The 22,069-nt window shown below is 51.7% G+C and overlaps 11 protein-coding genes across 11 annotated transcripts; 5 read left to right on the forward strand and 6 right to left on the reverse strand.

The window, feature by feature from the left end:
* Nucleotides 1-411: 411 nt before the first annotated feature.
* Nucleotides 412-1,461, reverse strand: BDW74DRAFT_49884 (uncharacterized protein). Its single transcript, XM_073732976.1, has one exon. The coding sequence runs from the start codon at nt 1,372-1,374 to the stop codon at nt 463-465; it is 912 nt and encodes a 303-aa protein (XP_073588973.1). The 5' UTR covers nt 1,375-1,461; the 3' UTR covers nt 412-462.
* On the reverse strand, nt 1,462-2,351 carry pin1 (peptidylprolyl isomerase ESS1). Its single transcript, XM_073732975.1, has 4 exons — nt 2,261-2,351; nt 1,791-2,191; nt 1,613-1,729; nt 1,462-1,559 (listed from the first exon to the last, which is right to left on the reverse strand). Exons 1-4 carry the CDS (start codon nt 2,261-2,263, stop codon nt 1,550-1,552), a joined length of 531 nt encoding a protein of 176 aa, XP_073588974.1. The 5' UTR covers nt 2,264-2,351; the 3' UTR covers nt 1,462-1,549.
* A 169-nt stretch (nt 2,352-2,520) lies between these two features.
* On the forward strand, nt 2,521-3,420 carry BDW74DRAFT_144720 (DNA-directed RNA polymerase II core subunit RPB9). The gene is made up of 3 exons (XM_073723088.1): nt 2,521-2,909; nt 3,085-3,174; nt 3,233-3,420. Exons 1-3 carry the CDS (start codon nt 2,658-2,660, stop codon nt 3,275-3,277), a joined length of 387 nt encoding a protein of 128 aa, XP_073588975.1. The 5' UTR covers nt 2,521-2,657; the 3' UTR covers nt 3,278-3,420.
* BDW74DRAFT_144723 (mitochondrial 54S ribosomal protein uL14m) lies at nt 3,421-4,038 on the reverse strand. The gene is made up of 4 exons (XM_073723089.1): nt 4,004-4,038; nt 3,856-3,940; nt 3,570-3,794; nt 3,421-3,515 (listed from the first exon to the last, which is right to left on the reverse strand). The coding sequence occupies exons 1-4, from the start codon at nt 4,016-4,018 to the stop codon at nt 3,445-3,447; spliced, it is 396 nt and encodes a 131-aa protein (XP_073588976.1). The 5' UTR covers nt 4,019-4,038; the 3' UTR covers nt 3,421-3,444.
* A 186-nt stretch (nt 4,039-4,224) lies between these two features.
* Nucleotides 4,225-6,762, forward strand: BDW74DRAFT_49911 (SET domain-containing protein). Its single transcript, XM_073732977.1, has 2 exons — nt 4,225-4,610; nt 4,671-6,762. Exons 1-2 carry the CDS (start codon nt 4,500-4,502, stop codon nt 6,477-6,479), a joined length of 1,920 nt encoding a protein of 639 aa, XP_073588977.1. The 5' UTR covers nt 4,225-4,499; the 3' UTR covers nt 6,480-6,762.
* Nucleotides 6,763-7,036: 274 nt separating this feature from the next.
* On the forward strand, nt 7,037-8,772 carry BDW74DRAFT_173710 (putative carboxylesterase; the record flags this gene model as incomplete). Its single annotated transcript, XM_073727845.1, has 2 exons — nt 7,037-8,449; nt 8,515-8,772. The coding sequence occupies 2 exons, from the start codon at nt 7,037-7,039 to the stop codon at nt 8,770-8,772; spliced, it is 1,671 nt and encodes a 556-aa protein (XP_073588978.1).
* Nucleotides 8,773-11,109: 2,337 nt separating this feature from the next.
* BDW74DRAFT_49921 (uncharacterized protein) lies at nt 11,110-12,055 on the forward strand. The gene is made up of 2 exons (XM_073732978.1): nt 11,110-11,222; nt 11,301-12,055. The coding sequence occupies exons 1-2, from the start codon at nt 11,168-11,170 to the stop codon at nt 11,879-11,881; spliced, it is 636 nt and encodes a 211-aa protein (XP_073588979.1). The 5' UTR covers nt 11,110-11,167; the 3' UTR covers nt 11,882-12,055.
* Nucleotides 12,056-12,950: 895 nt separating this feature from the next.
* BDW74DRAFT_144729 (ACT domain-containing protein) lies at nt 12,951-13,697 on the reverse strand. The gene has a single exon (XM_073723090.1). It carries the CDS (start codon nt 13,613-13,615, stop codon nt 13,133-13,135), a length of 483 nt encoding a protein of 160 aa, XP_073588980.1. The 5' UTR covers nt 13,616-13,697; the 3' UTR covers nt 12,951-13,132.
* A 73-nt stretch (nt 13,698-13,770) lies between these two features.
* On the reverse strand, nt 13,771-15,989 carry mrh4 (ATP-dependent RNA helicase MRH4). Its single transcript, XM_073732979.1, has one exon. It carries the CDS (start codon nt 15,963-15,965, stop codon nt 14,064-14,066), a length of 1,902 nt encoding a protein of 633 aa, XP_073588981.1. The 5' UTR covers nt 15,966-15,989; the 3' UTR covers nt 13,771-14,063.
* A 1,598-nt stretch (nt 15,990-17,587) lies between these two features.
* bud4 (putative GTP binding protein (Bud4)) lies at nt 17,588-21,667 on the forward strand. The gene is made up of 4 exons (XM_073732980.1): nt 17,588-19,339; nt 19,472-19,874; nt 19,943-20,646; nt 20,697-21,667. Exons 1-4 carry the CDS (start codon nt 17,627-17,629, stop codon nt 21,300-21,302), a joined length of 3,426 nt encoding a protein of 1,141 aa, XP_073588982.1. The 5' UTR covers nt 17,588-17,626; the 3' UTR covers nt 21,303-21,667.
* BDW74DRAFT_173715 (uncharacterized protein) lies at nt 21,616-22,005 on the reverse strand (the record flags this gene model as incomplete). Its single annotated transcript, XM_073727846.1, has 1 exon — nt 21,616-22,005. One exon carries the CDS (start codon nt 22,003-22,005, stop codon nt 21,616-21,618), a length of 390 nt encoding a protein of 129 aa, XP_073588983.1.
* Nucleotides 22,006-22,069: the final 64 nt, after the last annotated feature.

Raw genomic sequence — 22,069 nt, forward strand, 5'->3', positions numbered from 1 at the left:
GAAGAGAAACAGAAGGCGCTGGAGAAGATGCTGCAGGAGGCGGAGGAGAAATGGCAGGCATTGAAGCCCCAGGGGCCTGAGGCCAAGAGATAAGTATGGGTCGATTTGTACTCCGTACCTAGGTGGTTTTTGGCGTTCGGCGTGTTATTTAATGGTTATGTTTTGCGTGGGTAGTCTTAGCCCGTTGGAATGGAATTTCGGATTGCATACTTGTTCAGTTTCCCTTTATATCCCCAAATGTAGCATTCTGTTGTCAAGCTCTTGGTTCTGGCTGGTGCTTCAGGTGCTGCATGTACTAAAAGTCCCGAAGAGAATAGTGTCATGGTATGCGTTGCGAGTCGGAAGTCGCCCGCCATTCTAATCCACCTGCAAGAGCCTCATTCCAATATGTCCCAAGCGAAATCCAGAATAACTCCAACGCGAGATACACCGAATAACCCAACATAAGATCAGACTGAAATCTCACAAAGTAACACCCTGGGTATCTCGTAGTTCCGCAAGCAACTCGTCTGCCCCCTCAGCCCAGCACCGAATAGCACGATACACCTCGTTGAGCAGCTCATCGTAAGAAGGAAGCTGCAGTCTCTTTACGCAAGGCTCCCACTTGTCCATCTCGTTGAGGAAGAGCCATTCCAGAACCCTCGCATCCTCTTCGTCCATGACAACCGCTCGCGCCGCCTGAACCTCTTCAAGAAAATCCCGTTTCAACCTGCGGTACTGCGAAAATGGGCCGTGTATGTAGAGGAGTACGTCGCTGCGGTACGCCTCGGCCCAGGCCTCGTATGCGGTTCGATTGACATGGACACCTGCCAGGTTCATCCGTGTGAGTTTTGGTGTTGGCGCAAAGGTAGGACTGAAAATATTGTAATCCTCGCGCCAGGCTATGAGGCGATTGACGGCCTTGCAATGGCGAGTCAAACGGATAGCGTCATTTGTTGGGCACAGCGCCTCAAAGCGCGATTGTCTGCGCTTGCTGAGAGCTTCCAACGATATGATGACTCTGGCTGCTGCGACGCCGCAATTGGTGAATGCGAGTTCGATATGGCGCGGGAGGTCGAGAGCTTTGGTTGGGAGAGTGATGTTTTGAGGGATGCTGGGTTCGTTGATGGGGCGTAAGGTCGGACGTCGAGAGAAGCGCTGTCGCGGATTGAAGGCTGAGCGGAGAGGCCTCTCGGGCGAGGGGTAGGAGAATGGGACAAACATTGACATCGAGACTGACAAGTAGAGGCTACAGGGAGAAAAGAAGAAGAAGGGAATCAGGAGGAGGAAAGTCTTGTTGTTGGAGAAGTCGAGAAATCGCTGACAGAGAGTGGTTGTCAAGGCATCTCTTGCGCTTTTGAGTAATGGATGTGTTAATGAGGTTTCTAAGCCCATGATGATGTTTTCTTTTAATGAAATATGCCCATCTAGAGTCTACAAAGTGAATGTCCGGGAGCCTCTGCGTTGGAAATGTGCATTTGGCGAACAGGCCGACATATACAAGCAAAGGACTCATCTTCTCCAGGGCAACCCACTAAGAATAAACAAGATGTCTGTGTCCAAAAGTCATCTATTGAAGCCTATAATAACATTACCATTAGCATTGACCTAGAAAATACTTGACAGCACTTACCGCTCAATGAGGTGAAGACCAGATCCAGACTCAACAATGTCACTGACTTGGCCTGGTTGCAGGGCGAACGCTGCCTCCTCAAACTCCTTTTGCATCTCACCATGGCCGAAAAAACCACTTCATACAGTTAGCAAGTGGCAATAGAATGGAATTTTTCAGATAACAAAAAAAGACATACAGGTCACCCCTCTTCCTAGCACTACTGCAGTCCGACTCGGACATTGCAAGATCTCCTAATCTAACCTCTCCCCGCAGGATGCGCTCCTGATGACCGCGCAGAATCTCGCGCGCCTCCTCCTTTGTCCTAGTAATTTCAGCCTCCCTCCAGCTGCTCGGCCGTCGGCTGTCTCTGTGCTTGACTAGAAGATGACTGCAACGGATCTTGCCGTCCTGGCTGGTTGCTTCTGGGTAAGCAGTGGCACCGCTATGGTACGTTGCCATGTACACCTTGAGGGATTCCATATCGGTATCTGCTGGGGGCTCCCATCGCGACTCTCTGGTGGCGGCGTTGAAGTAGTAAGGAAGGTTCTTGGAGTTCGAATGGCGAACTTCCCATCCTGCTGGAAGACCAGTGTTTACCTATGACAAAAGTTATGATGTGAGGCTAATCACAATGATTACAGCTGAAAGAGGTTACTTAGTACATACCATTTTGTCTGTGAGTTTCAAAAGCTGTGTAAAGGTGTGAAATGACTTAAATCTCACCACAGGTATAGTTCTAGTCAAGTCACAACAAATAGATCACTGAGATGACGTGGGGAAAAGTGAAGAGGGGAAGCCACAAACAGCACAAAGCCCGCAAACAGTGCAAACGCGGTCCAGAATCCCGCCGCCAGTCCAGTCGGCACGTCGGCTTATTGTTCCTGCAAGAGTTCATCTTGGACTTGGAGTTGGACTCATCCTCTTGACAGTTTTTGTCCATCTCGAACTTCTTTCCTCTTCATTCCACCACGCCCGCCTCGACCTCTATCAACGCTTAGTCGCCGAATACCGCGCTACCTACCTGTTCTCACCTTCCTGCTCTCTTCGACTCTATACCACAGAAATGTCTGCCAGTCCTTCTCCGTCCGCCGATGGCGATAACAAGCGCACCGAACAAGTCCATTTCCGCTTCTGCCGCGAATGCTCCAACTTGCTCTACCCAAAGGAAGACCGCCACAACAATAAACTAATGTTCACATGCCGAACCTGCCATGTTGGCGAAGATGCAACGTCCAACTGCGTTTACCAAAACAAGCTCACCAGCCAAGTCGGCGACACCGCTGGTGTGACCCAGGATGTCGGAAATGATCCTACGGTTTGTCTCTCCGGATTATGCCTGTTCTGCGGCGAACCTGTCTCTTGTTACGTCTGCGACTCGACTTCTTGAGTGCCGGCCTGGAGCCGTTTGCTTGCTATGTGCTTAGAAGACTCAATGCGGTTTCAAACTTTCTGGCTGACGTGCGCTTTTTTGTTGCGCTTTCGTTCTACAGCTCCCTCGTTCCAACAAGGTCTGCCCGAAGTGCTCCCATGGCGAAGCAGTCTTCTTCCAGTCCCAGCAGCGTTCCGCGGAAACCGGAATGGTGAGCTCACACTGAATTTCTGGATTGTTTGATGCTTGGTGTTAATTTGTCTCTCCAGAAACTCTACTATGTCTGCTGTCATTGCGGAAATGTTTTTTTATAAGTTGTTATTGTTTACTTATTCTATACCTCGATACCCACCATTGGCGTTGACCGCATGTTCAGGGAGTTTAGGCGATTTGGGGTCACTAGGGAGAATTTGAGAAGTATGTTCTATTGGTACATATAGATACGTGAACGCCTAATAAAATGATTCGCCCAAATGGTATATTATACATGCATCGGTGCCAGTGAGAGAATCTTTGACCACTGTCTCCCCCGTAGTTCCGTAGCCACGACTCCTGTACCTGAGTTAGCACTGCCGTCGTAGGTGATCCCATCCAGCGGAAACTGACCGTTCATTCTGGTTCCGATCGGGTCTCCAGCCTTGTTCACAAGCACGCAGGCGTTGTCATCGAACTTGACAAGACTTCCATCTGGCCTCTGCATTTCCTTCTTCACTCGAACGACGACGGCGTGTCGGATATCTCCTCGGCGAACCTTGTTGGCGATGCCGGTGCTGCTCGTGCCTTCGGGACCAAAGTTTCGCTGTTTCTGGACGACAATAACAATCCGGTCACCTATTTCCATCAAAAGAGTGTTAAATATTGTCGAGGAAAACTGCGGCTAAGTTATACACACCGACTGTTGCGGCCCGCTTCTTTTTCAGAACGTTCACGCATTCGACCACGGCGGCGCCGGAGTTGTCGATGCAATTCAGCAGCGTCTATGGAGGGTTAGCTAGACGCGCCAAGATAAAATTTAGAATAATATCAATCAATCCACGAACCTTTAATTGAATCATTTTGACTGCATGTGCTGGACCTGTAACTCCGCCGACAACAGCCGTCCGATCAACATCTGCGCCACGAAAGATTGCCGGAGGGGAGTTTTCCCGGCCACCGACCCCGGGCGACTGCAGCCTGCGAAACAAGGCAGCGCGCTCGTCCAGCGGGCAACGGCCTCCAGCCGCTCCATTCTTTGTCTGTCCAAGCCAGCCGTGTGTCTACCGATGTAGCCCCCCATTCACTTCTGGATTGTTTCACTATATCCCCTTAAAGCCTTTCCCTCAGACCCCTCATTATGTTGATCCCTTGGAAATCTCGTCTTCTTGTGTTATAAATGTGTTATATTCTCGCTCATTTTTCTTATATATTGGCCCCAAGTTGCTCTCCCGCTTTGTTCCCCTGGTCACATTGACCCCTTCTTCAACCAACAATTGCAACACCATCTCACCAAAGCGTTAAGCTGGATTGTATGCGACTTTTCTGATTGATTACCACACCATGCCAGCGTTCAAGGCCCGCTCCAGTCCGTCTGTAGAACGGCGCGACCGTCTGACATTTGCGAAACTGGCCAGCTATGACGATGTCGCAACGGATGCGCTGATTGACTGTGTAGGCATCCTCCGCGCCTAGCGATTGTACTGTCCTTCTCTGACTGGATGATTGTTATAGGCTTACTTTTGGACGAAAACCCGCAAAAACCGGACGAAATATATCCCTGTCCGCGGTCTACTCGAGGATACGGTATCTCGGATTCTTTTGCACGATGTCATTGTCGCCAAGGATGTGGCCGCAGCAGAGCGCAAGATACTGGATTTGACTGGAATGAAGAGATACCTGGCGAAACTGCCAAACGATCGTGAGAAGGACTGGTTCCGCAAGCACCTTCGCAAATATATACAGATGTACCTCCCCGACAGCCCATTTGAGGTTACGACCACCAATCGCTATACGATCACCGAACACGAGGCCGCCATCTGTGCCCGGCGCTTTATTCCACAGGGCCAGGAAATCAAATACTTGAGCGGGACACTGGTGCCGATGACGAAAGAAGAGGAGCAGGACTTGGATTTGAAGAGAAAGGACTTCAGTATCGTCATGTCGAGCCGGAGGAAGACGCCTTCGTTCTTCCTGGGTCCCGCTCGCTTCGCCAACCATGATTGCAGCGCCAATGGGCGCCTGGTCACTCGAGGTTCTGAGGGGATGCAGATCGTCGCCACTCGGGACATCTATATCGGCGAGGAAATCACCGTTTCATATGGAGATGACTACTTTGGCATCGACAACTGCGAATGTTTGTGTCTTAGTTGCGAACGTGTTCCTCGCAACGGCTGGACACAGAATGACTCTGAGCCACTAAGCAAGGCCTCTACCCCGGAACCAGGGGCTGTCGAAGATTATCTCACGCCGAGGAAGCGGAAGGCCCCATTGGACGTTGACTCGGACACTTCTCCATCTTCGACTCCTCGGAAGCGGGGCAAGTTCACACCACGCGGCTCTAAGCTGCGGTCTCAGTGGTCACTCCCTGAGGGTATTGCTATCTCAATAGAGTCTGAACCTCGTGCCTCAGCCCCAAACCTGTCTCTGACGGTATCAGAAGCTGGCAAGGCTGGTAAGAGCGGTCAAACTGGTGACAATGCCGAAGCGTCTGGTACGGATTCGGAATCTCTCACCTCCCTCACACCCGAAGAATCGCAACGATTATCGACGTCCACCGCTGCGACTTCGATTTGTGACGAGGGTACCGGAGTCAAGACAAGGTCGACTAGAGCCTCTACAAGGCTGGCGGCGCTTGGGGAGAATCCGATAAAGGCCGAAACGACCATAACGACGTCGGGCCCTGAAACCAAAGTCAAACTAAAAGTGGAACCAGTGTGCGGACCCACCACCACTATAACAGCATGTCTAGAAACCGAATCGCGCGCCGACAGTTGCGTTAGCGACATCTCCAGTTCTGCCAGGCTAGATACCGGATCCGAATCACTGCAGCCTGTGAAAAAACCGAGAAAACCCAGAACGAAGAAAATCTATTTGACCATTGAGCCGGAATCTAAACTCACACGAGTCCCTGGGGATTACACCAAAACCCCCAAACTACTAGCGCATTCATATGATCGCTGGGTCGACTGCCACACCTGCTATGCCTGGTTCGTACAGCAGAACTCCTATTTGACTCGTCGTGAGTGTCCTCGCTGCGAGCGCCACTCGATGCTTTACGGGTTCCGCTGGCCGAAGACGGACAAGGAGGGTCCCAACGATGACGAAGAAAGAGTAATGGATCATCGTACCGTCCATCGATTCCTGTATCCTGAAGAAGAGGCACTTGTATCGCGCAAGGGCCGTGGTGTCAGCTTTGGTATTACGCCCACCCCGGAGTTGTCTGATATGCGCAGCATGACCCCAGACAGCGAGGCTCTCGACGAGCGAGGTAGCACTCGAGTGACGCGGCGGCACACTCGAGCTCTCCGAATGACCATGTAATGAAGCTATGTTTGTGACAGTGGACGTGGAGTTTCAGGCGGCGATTGATTCGAGCCTTTTATCTGTGTTAGGTTGGCGTTCAGGATGAGTTCTTTGGCATGGAGATCATGAGGACCATGGTACTTTTTTTTGAGTGCATCTCCCTTTTCTTCTCGGACTTCTTGTTCCTTTTACATCATGGTTGGTTTCTGTATTTTTATACCATGTAACACTTAGATTATTTTGAAGAGATGTCATATTTTTCACCTGACCAGTCTTCATCATCAATCATTCTTTTCCTCCATTTCATTCCTTCTCATCTTTTCAATCTCCACTTCGTCACTCCGAGGAATCCTGGAAAGCTTTCCAAACACCCATGGCCTGGAATAAATATTTACACCAATGGCAGCGATCCTCCATCCATTCGACCGATCCCAAAAGCTGCCTCCATTCCCCGCATCGTCAAACATGTCCAGCTCGGCCTGTCTCACCCCGAAAGCAATGACGCATATAAACGCATTGGCATTACCTCGTGGTGGTTTAACTGCAGATCATATCAGGGAGCTCGCGTCCTAAGCATGAGAATCCTCCCATCACTTGGCGCCCTGTGGGCTACAGCGCTTCCACTAACCACCTTCCTCGCCAGTGTCAATGCTTACAGTGATCCGCTCGTTGACCTCGGCTACGGCTCCTTCCAAGGCAAATACGACGAAACCTACAACATCTCCTACTTTCGCAAGATCCCATTTGCTGCGCCTCCCACCGGCGAGAACCGCTTCCGTGCACCGCAGCCACCATTGCCTATAAACGATGGCGTCTACAATACAGACCAGTCTTTTGACATGTGTCCCCAGCGCACGGTCAATGGGTCTGAGGACTGCTTGTATCTAGGCCTGTTCTCACGACCTTGGATTCAGAATTCGGACCAGGATTCGAACTCGGATTCGGATCCTTCAGTGGCAGTCCGCAGGCCCGTCCTCGTCGTCTTCTACGGTGGTGCATTTATCCAAGGAAGTGCCTCGTTCTCGCTCCCGCCATCTTCGTACCCCGTGCTGAACGTCAGTGCCTTGAACGACTATATTGTCATCTACCCCAACTACCGGCTGAATGCGTTCGGTTTCCTTCCCGGGAAAGCAATCAAGAACTCACCGACTTCAGACCTGAACCCTGCTCTCTTAGACCAAGAGTACGTGCTAAAATGGGTGCAAGAACACATTGAGCACTTTGGAGGTAACCCGAACAATGTCACAATCTGGGGACAGAGTGCTGGTGGAGGCTCCGTCGTTGGGCAAGTCCTTGCAAATGGACGACGGGGAGAGAAGAAGCTCTTCTCGAAGGCGCTTACAAGCTCGCCTTTCTGGCCGAAGACGTATCGGTACGATGATGACGAGTCCGAGGCAATCTATGATAGTCTGGTTGAGTTGACGGGCTGCAAGGGGACGGATGATACTCTGGCTTGTCTCAAAAGTGTCGACGCCCAAGCCATCCGTGATGCTAATCAAGTAATCAGCGCGAGTCATAAGTGGACAACGTCTTCGTATACATGGGCGCCTGTCATCGACGACGAGTTCCTTCTCCATACACTGACTGACGCAACGGAGCACGGTCTGATCGAGACGGACTATTTCTTCGCGACGCACAACACACACGAAGGTGAGGACTTCGTCCCGCCTGGTCTTCAATATGCGAACACAAACGAGACTACGGACGCGTTCAACTCATCAACCGCCAGTTTCCATGACTGGCTGACAGGCTTCCTACCGGATCTATCGAAAGCTCAAATCCGTGCCCTCGAAACCAAGTACTATCCGGAGGTAGGGGCAACTGAGACCTTGGATATTTACAACACGACCTACGTGCGCGCGGGATTGATATACCGCGATGTGGTTCTATCTTGCCCGGGGTACTGGCTAGCTTTTGCAGCAAAGAAGAAAGGCTACATGGCGGAGTATTCGCGTCCGCCGGCGCAGCATGGGGATGATACCGGTTACGTGAGTGCCTCCATTCACCCTTTAATACCCTCTGTACAGTGCATACTAATCCTAATTCGCTGTAGTGGAACCGCGTCAACTCCGTCCAGCAGACGAATCCGCTCATCTACCGGGGGTTTGCTGGTGCCTTCGGCTCTTTCTTCCAGACTGGCGACCCGAATGCGCATAAGCTCACCGCAGCTGATGTGTTTGGGGTGCCGGAGCTACATGAAACTGGGAAGGAATGGATTATCGGGCCAGACGGCTTTGGACAGGTTGAGTTGGAGGAGTTGAAGGAGAGGTGTGAGTTCTTGAGGAGCGTTGGGAAGAGCATCCCTGTTTGAATCCGAACTATGTGTTGTTGACACCCCTTGCTAGAAATAAATATAGTTTTGTCTTGATGATGGTTTCCTCTCTCGATATTAAAGATGAGCTGTTCAGTACATCCGCCATGACAGAGCCTCTATTTCATCAGCGTAGTAAAAGAAAGTAAAAATACAACTCGAGGATAACACACTGATTGGGAATTTGACATCCATGAACCTTTCTGACATGCACTCAGTTTGAAGTGTACTATCCCAAACAGGTATACCTATACTCAGGCAGATATATTGTCACCCAAAGTCCTCCACACGTCTTCTTGCCATACTGGTCCAAAACAAAGCCCAGTGCAACGCTCTCCTTGTTGGAGAGCCTCAAATTGGTCGCCCTCCCCGACCTGATAAAACCTTGTGCAGCTCTTGACTATGCCTGGCTGGGCTAAAGCAGGAGTCGGTACGCCGAAGATCGTTGTGGATGTTCTTGTCGTGGACTTCGAAGTGGAAGGGGTAGAAGCCCTCCAGATCAAGAAGATTCTGAAACTTCCAGTTAATGCCTTTCTTAGTATACTATCCCATTTGTAGAGAGACTGTCTCACGTTGCGCTTGGGGCTTGCGTCGCTTCAGACGGCGGGCACCAGGAGGTTGTTGTTCGAACTATGTCGATTTGGTCCTGCCCGAAGCCTAGGGTGATAAGGAGTGAGGCGCTAAGGCTTTGGATGCTGTTCTCCTGCTGGGTATGATGAGGGAAAGGTCAGTTGCTGCCGAGAGGTCTAAGATATGCAGGGTTAGCCTGGGCTAGGTAGGGCTTCATATGCGAGGGGGCCATGGGCTATGTCAGGCACAAATTGGTTATTGCAATTGCCATGCGCCGTAGGGTCCCGGCTGACGAGCTATAATGATCCGAATTGCTGGCCCTGACCAATACTTCAACAGGTCACTCAGCTGTGCCGCGTACACTGTACAGGTATTGTCGTGCACAACTTCGTTGCCGAAAGGTCAAGACGAGCAGTGCCAGTTGAAGGAGTTGCATTGAATCGTGCTATCGGCTCTCAAAGCACTCATGGCAAACCAACTTGCAGGTATCCCCATCATTGGCTGTGTAGCTAGCGCAGCTGAATGCAGTGGGTGTAGGTATAGATGTGGAGGAAGGAACGCTGCCTGTCGGCATAGATGTGAGGCGGAGATGCTCGCACAATTGTGGATGGAGTAGCCTGAGTCAGGTATGCCGCAAGACAGATGGAGGGACGGGTAGGCAATCGGAGGGAACTGGTTGTCTGTAGTCGGAGCTGAATATTCAAGTTAGCTCAGCTGCAGATGAGGGGGCGCCAACGTAGATGTCAGAGAACTCTGGCAGATCTGGATGGCGGCTGGTGGAAAGATGGCCAGAAGCAGAGCAAGGTTTCGGGAAGCGCTGGAGGCATTCCGTCAAAGTGAGTATAGTCCTCCGAACAGCGAGTAACTCTGAAGTAACATTTGAAGGATATGGACAGCGCATGTGGTAGCGAGAGAGTTGAAGGGCCCTTCGGCAAAAAGTTTGGCCAGGACCTTTGTTTACAGGGTACAATTCTAAAGATTCCTCATCATAGCGTCACAGCCTCTGGCGAACCTCCTTCTTTCTCGCACATGTTATGATCAACTAATGCTGGTCGCGTGTCACGCCAAGATATAAGCGGCGATTTCCGGGGGATACACAGCGAGGGCCATTTGGGGCTACGCGGAGCTTTTCAATTTTGGCTCAATCAGTTACGATATACAATATTCCTAGACTGCCGCTCCTGGGCGACTACATATTTCCAGTCTATGCGCGTCAACAACACCGACTGCTACCCAGACTCCAAATGAGAGTCCAACTGAGCCAACCGAGCCAAGCGTCAGAGCTCGGGCTGAAATCATGTTTCCATTGTCCTTGTTAAGGAGACCCCATGGCACTTAGCTTAAAGCTCGCTGCTCACTGCATGGAGCGGATACATTATGGTTGCGCACAGGGAACTCTTGGAATAGGGCTAGCCTTTCCTGTTCTGTCCAGAGCCCCGGCTCCAAGATTGACACAGCCCCGGACAAGCTGTCTCTGTGGCGCCATATTATCCTATCCCAAGGCCACACTACCAGCGGTTAGATTGCCGTATACCCGGGGTTGCCAAGATAAACACTGACTTGATTGGAGCGGTTCCAGCTGTGGATGCTGCTTCTCCAATCATTGGCCGACACTCAACGCCCAGCCCGCGCCCAGACGAGCTATGCCCTGGCTACTGCGCCCCATGTATATTGACCGTTGGCTCATGCTGCCAGGGACCGAGTCGATCTGTCTATATAATGGGCTTGCACCCTGGGATGTATCTTGTCTGATTTTGATCAGTAAAGACAATATTCCGGATGAACCCTCTACTCAGAATGCAACGCATCCTGTTAAGTCCTCAAGATGATTTCGGTTAAGACGTTCCTTGGCTTCTTTTGCATTATGGTTCTATTACTGGGTAAGTGCTCATTCCGTTAGATCACGGTCAAGGACGCAAAGGGGGCCAGGCCTGGCTAACTCGTTTTTACAACTGCAGGTATCTCCGCTCAGGAATGCTTCCCATCCAAAGCTACACTCTGCACCAGCAGTATATCCCCAACTACCAGCCAGTCTCAACTCTCAAAGTGGGAAACCCGTATAATACCATCAACTTTGACGACTGCGACTACCACCTTTACATCCATCCCCATCGCAAGGGCCGAGGACGAAGCCAAGTCCCCAACCCCAAAGACCCCAATGTTAACCGCACGCGACTACCGCAGACGAAGGGGCGGGGGCTCTAAGATGCCCACGGCTATCATTGTTTTAATCCCTCTCATTGTTGGGATTGTTTGCGCAGTTGTGTGTTGTGCTTTGTTCGGTGGAAAGAAAACACATGCTGGGGAGGTGCAACAGCAGCAGAGGAATGGTAACGGTGTTGATGTTGAGGCTCTGGGACACCGCGGCGTCAATGTTAGTGTTCGTGAGCCTCCTCGTGCGGTGACGGTTGGAAGACAAGGACGAGTTTCAGGACCACCGAGGTATGAAAATGAGTATGTTAATGAGATTCGGTACGGGCATGGTGGCGGTAATGACAATAGAAGGGAGGATGCGCCGCCGCCTTACACTGCGACCTGAGTGTTGTCATGACGGAGCGGCCGGGGGTTTCATTCGGTATTGGGTCTCTCTTGGTTTGTGCTTCTGGTTAAATGAGCCTTGATCTGATTGAAGTGGTGGGTGAGCCAGCGGGAGAACAGAATGGAGAGAGAAGTGATCATGTCTGTAAACCAATTAGTTGATAATGCACAAATTTTTCGTTGCAATACACAAAGGCATGGAGAATCTGACGACACAGTTGCACCTCCAGCAACTGAAGTACGATTTTAACATAACGACAGCGTGCCATTGACCGGAGCTCAACCCTGTACAGGCCCTGACGGACTGCATATCGTTCCAGGTCACCAATGTCATAAGTCTCTGGCTGGCTCATGGACGACAGTCGTACACTTACCTAGGGAGGATTGGACGACTCCCGCGCTAGCCCGTTCTGTTGTCCTTCTCGTCCCCCGATTATCACTACCATCAACCAGTATCACTTCTACCAGTTCTCCATTTCATGAAATACCTGTCACTTGCGCATGTCAGGCAATGCTCCGTCTATTATTTATCACAGCACGGCCGGGATAGCGGTCACCCAGCGTCATTTTCCACCGAGTCTGACGCCATGGAACCTCTGTCAGTATTGCCTATTCAACGTTGCTTGATAGTTCGCTAAGACCCAAGCTATTTGAAATTCAGACCAAGCCCATCGTGCGTCCGTATGCCCTTAATGCTGATTATATGCATCGAGATGTTAGTTATACCAATACGAGCAAACCGATAAACATACAATAATGACTAGGACGACGCAGAAGGAGGACCTTAGAGGAGAGTACTCGGCTTGGAAACATTCTTCCAAGTGTCAAATCGGGCAAGAGGTGCCAGTCAGAGTATTTCACTCGTTTAGATTAGGTTCCGTTCAATTGCAGTCAATATTGCACGCGGCATGATATCTCCCAGTAAAATTCGGTGCAGTAAAAGCTGAAGATTCAAAATCCTCATATTGTTGATGAACCAGTGCTAACCAGGATGTATAGACCCTTCCCCATTGGCAGCATTTTGATTCTAGTCAATCTTGATGCTCATCACAGTCCCCGCGGGAGACTGTCTGCTTTTCCTTTTTCTCTGAAGGCATTTCTCTATACCTAGAGTATGTACATGCTTTCAAAAATCAAGTCAACAACACTGGACTATGAAGTCCTGATCGATAGACTGGATATACCATATCAAGCATATACAAGTTCTTGCACTGTCAATACCATAGCCAATGATCTGCATCGACTGAGCTTTCTAAGCCTGCCCTTCCACCCTCGCCAGCGCCTCCCTCTGCACCTCTTGCAAAACCCCCACCGCAACATCCTCCTTCCCCACCGGAACAAAGATATGATCATGGTAGAACCCACTAACAACATTCGCACTGACATTCTTCTCCGTCAAGGCCCTCGAAAACACAGCTGTGAGCCCCACAGCCTCGAGACTCGAGTGTACTGTCAGAGTAATCATCTTGCATTCGAAGACGTAGTCCTTGTCTTTCTCGAAGCCTGCGGCCGAGGCGAGAGCCGGCGTTGTGATTACCGTTAGGCCTTCGGCTTCGTGGAAGAGCATCTTTGGTTGAAGACGAACGTGGAGAGAGGCAACGTCCCCAAATGAGGGATGAGAAGGTGGGATTGTGAGGAAGATGTAGGTTTCTTCATGCAGGATTGGTTGCAGTGTTGAGAGGAGTTTTGTAAGGGATGTTTCCCCTGGAGCTGCTTTTAGGTCTGAATTGGACATTTTCAGTGTGTTGACAAGGTGGATCCTTGTTGTATCTATTTGCTTTAGACGTTCTGAGCTGAGGGTCGAGACAGAAGGTAACTTGTACAGAGTAAGTGGTGTTTACTTTTGCGGTGGAAAATATGATTGGACAATGAGTCATGAGTTTGATGCCAGTCACGTGTTACGGTACCCTTGCAGACTCGCAGAGGCAGCCAAAACCCAGAAGTGAGGTACTCCATTTAGATATTTAAATCCGAAAAAAATGAGAGAAAACAGTTGTTCACGGCGCCGTCTATATAATGCTAGAAAAAGACGAGATGATAATGTACATGAGATGATATATGATACAGCCATTAAAGTCCAACACAATCTAGACGGGTATTTATTCAAGTCGATTCCAGCGCCAGCATGAATACCCAGACATTAAAGCGTAGAAGTACAAGCTCATGATTTGAAAGGTCAAAAACTAAATCAGAGCTTGACCCCTGAACATAGCCTCGCGAACCTCCTTGACCACATCTTTGCGGTCCTTCTTGCCGACCAGCACAACCGCACGTCCACGTTTACCCATACGCCCGAGACGACCGAGACGGTGGATAAAGTCGATGGTTGTGTGCGGGACATGGTAGAGGACGAGTGTTTTCACGGCGATGGTGTCAATACCGCGGGAAGCGATGTCGGTGGTGACGAGGACCTTGACGCCTTGGAGCAGGCGCTCGGGGCCCTGGGATGTCCGCTCAGGCAGCACGAAGGGAATATTTCCGCTATCGCGCTTCTTCTGCTTGCGGGCAAGTAGGATCTCTTCGGCAGTGGGGATGACGGTCTGTTCGGTAAATTCAGAAAGAACTTCCTCCTGATTTCGGGTGCCCGAGTCACGCGAGAATGAGTGGGCGTCGATGCCCTTGGATTTAAGGAACTGGGCGACCTCGTCGGCTTCCTCGCGCTCGTTGACGAACACGAGGATCTTCTTAACTCTCGGCTCCTGCCAAGGGGCGGTGGGTTCGTCGTCTCCTTGTCCCTTGCCGATGGACCAGATCACGTCCGCGCAGGCGAGGTTGCGATTACCGCGGTAGGGATCTTTCTGGATATCCACTACTCCTAGTTGAACGCGACGGGGAATCGCGTGTAGGTTAGGTGTCGTCAACCGCCAAATATCAGGGTAGCGTTCGCGCAGTTGAGTGTCAAGGCTGCGGGGAATCGTTGCCGAGCAGAAGATGAGCTTCTTCAGCGACGGCGACGCTTTGCTAATGATTTCAGTTGATGTTGGCCGGAAAGATCGATCCATAAGGGAATCAGCTTCGTCGAGAACCAGGTGGCTGACACGGCTTAGAATGTAGGGGTCGGTTTTGGCGATGGACGCCAGAAGATGCGGGGTCGAGACTAGGACGTCGATACCGGCGGGGTTGAAAAGCGTGCTCTTGATACGGCGAGGCGTCAGGTTGGAGGAGATGGTACCGGACCTGAACTTCACTGTATGTGCAAGGGCCTTGACCTTGGCTCCAACCTGGGCAACCAACTCCGCAGTCGGCACCAGGATGATCGCCCGAGGTCTCCCTGCGTTTGATGGTGGGGGGATTTCAGGCTCCAAATCAAATGCCTGATTCTTCTTATTCTCCTCTTTCTCCAGCGCCTTCCTTTCTTCTTCCTTCTTCTCGTTCTCCTGATCCAACGCCTCTTGGCGCTTGATAGCGTCGATAACAGGAATCAAATATGCTAATGTCTTTCCCGAACCGGTCTCTGCGGCGAGGAGGTACTGAGGATACTGAGGCGTTTCATCGTCCACCCTTCGCAACTTCTTAGTAACTGGAGCATCTTCGAGAAGCCTCGGGATTGCAACACGTTGAATAGGAGTAGGCACGGCGTCCGAAACGTGAGGAAGGGCTTGTGAATAAATCGAGTTTCGGACAATTGGGAGGAGAGGAAAGACATCGAAACTCGTGATTTCAGCGATTTTGGCTTTGATTGCTGTTCGTCGGCCGTAAGAAACGGGTGCGAGCGTCGTTTGCATCTTCAAAGCTTTGTATAGCGGACTGTCGGTCTTCGTCGCGGGCTTTTCTTCCTTGTCTCCGGAGCGTCGCAAGGCGGCCGCCGAACGCGACCGCGGATCATCACGAACTCGCGCCTGTGTCTGATTCATGTTTGAAAAAGGCCCAATCCTACCACGGTCTTCTCGTTTCGGTTTAAGGGTTGATTTAGCGACATCTCTGGAGAGTGTCATGCGGGCTTTTCCTCGGCGGAGGCGGCCAGTCGACAGCAATCGGACAGCCTGTCCTCCCTGGAGAGGGGACAGAGTAAGAGAGGTTTGAGCACGGCAAAACAGGCATACTGACGGCCTGAGGGGCAGGGACAGCCCGCTTAACCGGTTCATCGCTGGATCGGGGCCGGGGTGAAGAGTGATGGAAAAGTCTGGACCAGCTCTCGCCGCAGGAGAAAAAAGATCCTCAAAGGGGAAGAAGCTTGGGCCGCCGGGGATTAGCAGGCGCTAGGCCGGAAGCAGCCTAGCTCGATCGATAGAGTCAGGCGTTCAGGCGCCAAGGCTCCGATGCTCCAAGCGCAGGTGCTGCAGTTGCCCGGGAGACTCCCGCCAGCCAAATGTCAACATCCTCGCGGCTCCTCAGGCTCCACGAGTCCGTCGTCTCCAACCACGGCACCAGCGATCGCAGACCTACTTAACGCTCCCACTTGCGTCTCCTCTTCTCTTCTAGATCCTCCCCCGTCTTCATCTGACGTCTTTCTCTCCTGTCTTTTTGCCGGTGGTGGATGGCATGTGTGTGTGTGTTTCGCTTTGCATTGTATTTGCACCATCTGATTACGACTTTCCTCTGAATCTCATCCAACCACGATCTTTCCCCATTTGACTTCCATAGTCCTTCGTTACTGTGATTGACTCGAGGAAAAGACCGAAAAACATAAAATTAACGAAACCGGCAATCACCTTGGATGATCTTCCCTTTGTGATCTTTTACGAGTTACGAAGTTACGCACCTACGGGGTGTTATTGGAGCGATCACAACTTGAACTGGACTTCTTTGGCATTTCTCTTTGAAGGACGTGGGAATCTGACGTCTGTTGTTTTTGTTTATCGAGAATAGGTATGGGCGCGTTCCGACTCCGCAAGGGATGGAGACCCAACACGAGGTGAAACAAGTTTACTGATCACTTTCTAGCCTTGTTTTTTTGCTTTGTTGCCTCGTCTGCTCTTGGTTTTTCTTCCTCCCAGTTTGTTTCTCTAGACCTTGAGACACTCTCGCAATATGGTCAACGGCACCGGGCAACGGCCGCTGTCAGAAGTAAGCCCAATGGCTCACCGTCGCAACTCTCCCGTCTGGAACCAGGGCACTAGGGTAGGATGCCTGTATTTCTTTGTTCAGGATTATGCTGACTTAACCGGAATAGTCAACGAAAAGCATTGATTCATCCCCGTATGAATCTCCCTCTTCAACGCGCCGCTTCTGGCAAGGCCGTGATTCGGGTTCCCCCTTTCAGAAGAACTCGGAGAACCAAGCACCATATGACCCCAATGCGCCATTTTCTACCTCTAAGAGACCTTCTCTTGAGAACCTGAAGCGCGCATCACGAGTCAAGGGCAACAGTATGTTCCGCGACTACAATCAAGAGTACGATCCTGCTAGTGTTGATGTCCCACAAAGACCGCTTGCGATCAATCGAGCTTCGCACGAAAAGCAAAACGAGGATGCGGCTACAGCTCGCACTGCCAGTGCAGACAAGCCGCAAATGGGACTCCGACCTCCGTCGCCTAGCAAGGAACAGGCCCCTCCCGCGAAATCGTCGTTGTCTCGCGCCAGTAGGTTTGGCACCAAGGACATGGCCTTTGACCCGGATAATGAAATCTGGTCGGACATCGACGGTACTCGCTACACGAAAAGTGTTACCTTCGATGCCGCCCCACCCCAGGTGAATGAATATGAAATGACCACCCCTGACCCGTCCTCAATCGCATCCGAGTCCCGTGAAGGGAGTTATGACTCGGAAGAAGACGAAGGCGACATTAGTTTTGATCGGGGCTCTATGGACCGTGATGACAGCTTCGATGCTTCGCTGGAAGACCTTGAGAAGACCCCGGTTGTCATGCCCGAGGACTGGCGCTTCATGAGCCCGGATACCGCAAATGATGAACTAGTGGAGAAGGACGAAGATCCATTTACTAGCGAAGGAAGCCAGAGCCCCGAACCTCGTGTTGTATCCACGCAGCAGGTTCCCACCAGGCGGTCTCGCGTGGAGTCTCTCGATTCGAACGGCGAGCGCCGTCCTTTACCACCGCTTCCAGCTATCCAAGGATTGTCGTTTTCTCCACGCGCCGCCCCCTCAGACAAACTGGCCGCTGCATTTGAACTTGGAAGTGGAAACCAACGTGTCCTTCCCGCGCCACCAGCAGCGGCCACTTACAGCAAGTCAGACATCTCTGGGCACGGCCGTAATTCCATGTCCTTAGAGGATAGGCTGCGTTTGATGATGATTCAAAGAGAAGAGCGCGAAAATGCGAATGAAAAGCCGACAAGCAACTCCGGAGATGGTGAAGATAAGACTGAAGAGAAGGCCGCGGACAAACTAGATGAGTCGGAGCCTGCGGATGATGATGCTACTCCAACTCAAGAAAATGAGCCCGACGTGTTTTCTCCTCCACGCATCTCCAGAGACTCCATCCTGCGTGACCTTCGCCGCGGCGATGACTATCTGGATGATTCGTATGAAACCTCGTCCCAAGGAAGCGCGAGTCCACATGATTACGCCAGTCACGACCCTGACGTTCCCATTCCTTCGCTAGAGAGCGACCAAGACAATAGCTACCTAGATGACGATGAGGACACGAATAGTGTCATCATCAAACCTGAACAGGAGGACGACACTAATGACCTTTACGATATACCCGACTATTACGGTACCATTCCCTCGAAAGATTCTTCCTTCAAGGATCTCAAAGATCAACAAAACGAAGACGACGAGAGCCATTACTCTAACCACTCCATGGAGGAGATTTTCTCCAAGAGCAATGGCTCTGTGCCATCTGAAGCGACACCAGTTCCCGCAGGTGGAGTCGAAGAGGACTCTGACGACAAATCATTACCCAAACCTGAAGACCTCAAAATTGACGATCTCCAGATGGATGAGCCCAAGGCCGAAGAGCCTAAGGTGGAAGAATCTAAGGTCGAAGAGCCAAAGGTGGAGGAAGCTAAGGTCGAAGAAGTCGGCATGGAAGAGCCCAAGACCGAGGAAGAACATCAGAGTGCTCAGGTCGCCGCTCCCAAGATGACCGCGATGCTTGAGTCCCTTCGCCGTCCCGTCACTCCTGAGAACGCTGAGCAGATATCCCCGCCCTCAACTCCTGACTCTGTGATTCGACACCCCGTGGATCCTGAGATCAGCGACCTTGAGGAGTCGGCGGATGAAGGCGTTCCAGAGCCCATCGCTACCGTCAAAGCACGCGGCAGCAGTCTGAAGATTCGCCCATCACTAACTCGTGCAGATGTTGAACAAATGGCCGCAACCCGCCGTCAAGTCAGCGGCCAGGTTGTCCCAGCAATCGAGCCGTCCAACGAGCCGGAAGCCCACGAAGTAGAATCAACTTCTCATGCCCAAACTCTACAGCCCGAGCCCTCAACGGGTGTCTCGCCCCGCAAGCCTAGCTTTATGAAACTGGACATCCCGTTCAGCATCCAAGAAGACGAAAGTCTTGGTTTTGGCTTGGACAAAGAATTCGATCGAGTCATTGAGTCCCAAAAGGTTGCGTTTGAGCTAGCCCTTTCCCAGTTACAGTCCTCATCGGCCCCTCCCCACACCCTGGAACCCCAAGCACCCCGCACAGGAACCCATACCCATCACTTAGCACGTGCTAACTACCCAATGTCTAAACAGAGAGGCTACCTCATGAGGCACAATACCAAAGTCATTGTCGCGAGTAGCCGCCCTGAGGAGGAACCCATGCCGACGGCGAACGGAGAGCCCTCTGGTGCGCAGGGCACGAGACCCGGCGCATCCCCCCAGCGTAAAGTCAGCCAGCAGACCTGGACTACAGTCCCCTGGAACTCTGGGGCTCGTCGCGCCAGTATCCGTACCCCCTCCGGTGCGATCCGCAAGAAACCCGTCAGCGGACCTGTGCCGCCGTTGCCAGGACAGCCGAGCATCGCCCAAGAGCCCCCCACCCCTGTTGAAGAGATTGAGCAGAATCTTAATACAGCTTTTGAGGACGGCGAAGAACGCGGTAGATTATTTGTCAAGGTTGTCGGACTCAAGTATCTTGATTTGCCGCTTCCGAAAGGTACGTGCTCTATTGTCCTGAATTCCGCTCTCCTAGTATTCATCCTAACTTATTTCCTGTCATAACAGGAGAGCGAACGTACTTCTCCCTAACCTTGGATAATGGTCTGCACTGTGTAACAACTTCTTGGCTGGAACTGGGCAAGACTGCTCCTATCGGACAGGAGTTCGAGCTCATCGTTCAGAACGATCTGGAGTTCCAGCTGACGCTCCAAATGAAGATGGATGAGGAAAAGTTCAAGATCCAAGAGCTTGCCCCGTCAGCCTCTCCATCACGTCAAAAGCAGTCTACATTCAGCAAGATGTTCGCCTCACCGCGCAAGCGTAAGGAACTCGACATGAAGCAGCAACTCGCATCTCAGCAACAGCGAAAGCAGGATCCGAATGCGCCTGTTTGGGAACGCCTTCGAACGCTTGTTGCTAGGGACGGCAGCTTTGCTCGTGCTTACACAGCCCTCAGTGACCACGAAAAGCATGCATACGGCCGACCATACAATGTCGATGTGGCTTGTTTCAACGAATGGGCAGTTGATGAACAGCCAAGCAGCGTGAAGAGCAAGAAGAGCACCGCGAGTGGCATGTCCCAGCGCCGTCCTCCTTACAAGATTGGAAAGCTGGAGCTGCAACTGTTGTTCGTCCCCAAGCCCAAGGGAACCAAGGATGAGGATATGCCGAAGAGCATGAACGCCTGCATTCGTGAAATGCGCGAGGCGGAGACTGCGTCCACCCGTAGCTGGGAAGGTTTCCTTTCTCAGCAAGGTGGCGACTGTCCGGTAAGCTCACCTCGTCATGCCATCTAAGATATCCTGACTAACTTTTATAGTTCTGGCGTCGCCGTTTCTTCAAGCTGCAGGGTACGAAACTGACTGCCTACCACGAAACCTCCCGCCAACCTCGCGCTACCATCAACCTTGCCAAGGCCGCCAAACTCATCGACGATCGAAGCACATTGACGCAAAAAGAGACAACGGCGCGTGGTGGAAAGCGACGCAAGTCTGCTTTTGCCGAAGAAGAGGAAGGGTATATGTTCGTGGAGGAGGGATTCCGTATCCGTTTCGGCAACGGAGAGGTGATCGACTTCTATGCTGACAGCCCGGCGGATAAAGAAGGCTGGATGAAGGTCCTTTCGGAGACCGTCGGCAAGGGACCGAGTGGTGCCAACCCGGCTAAGCCTTGGACTGAGCTCGTGTTAAAACGGGAGCGGAGCATGAAGACAACGCGGCGAGAGACGGGTGATCGCTTCTCTCAATTCGGAGCTGCTCCTCCTCCGCCTGTCAAGAAAGATATCAAACCCCCTTCGGCGCCGGCGCCCACAGCACACCCTGCTCCTGCTTCACGACCGCGACATAAGCACACACAGTCGCAGTCGCAGCCCGAAGTCCGCAGCGCGGAATCTCGGCGGCAGAAAGCCCGGTCCCTGATCTTCTGATTGTAGCCCATGTACTTTCTTCTTACGCTCTGTTCCTTTTCTTGTTTATTTGTTTGGTCGGTTCATATCTTGGTATCGGAGTCTTGTCTTTTGTATTTGCTTGGCATTGTTTTTAGGGGGCTCCGATATCAGTAATAGGAGCTGGGCAAGGCAAATCTCCCTAGCGATGTGTCCGTGTTCCATTCTGCCGTACATTAACGATACATAGCGACGTTGTTCGATAATCTAGTTTTTTTCTTCTTTTGCATTGCTCCGATGGCGTTTAGAATGGTAGCGACTTTATGAAGTCGAGAATCAACCAAGACCAGCTGCCTTAACTCCGGCCGCCTTCAAACCCCGCACACGGTACGTACCCAGGGATATCCAACGCTTGGTTCACCAGCCACTCCGGCTCAATCATTGCTTCCGCATGTGCATGCAGCAGACACCCCTTTGGCATCTTAGAGAGCGCCTGCCAGACGTCATTGTTCTCAAGTAAGTGTCTAGACTGCGAGAACAGCATCGTCGGAACAAAAGAGCCGGTGGCCTTCAACGCGCCGCATAGTTCTTGGATCACCCGCGAAGCGGATCGCTCCACGGGACTCATTTGCAGTCGTAAGCGGTAGTCATGCCGTTGGTTTTCCTCTTCCTGCTTCCATAACGACTTCTGCTGCTGCAATTGCCGCGTTTCCTCTTCAATGTTGATTATGTCGAGTTCTGCCATGGTGAGCCGCTGCTGGTAAGGCGAGTATGCAAGATGCGGATTTGACGTTGAATTCAAGTGAGCC

Source organism: Aspergillus multicolor (assembly GCF_047715735.1).
Source record: "Aspergillus multicolor strain CBS 133.54 unplaced genomic scaffold BDW74scaffold_2, whole genome shotgun sequence".
In the NCBI taxonomy this organism is placed as follows: Eukaryota; Fungi; Ascomycota; class Eurotiomycetes; order Eurotiales; family Aspergillaceae; genus Aspergillus; species Aspergillus multicolor.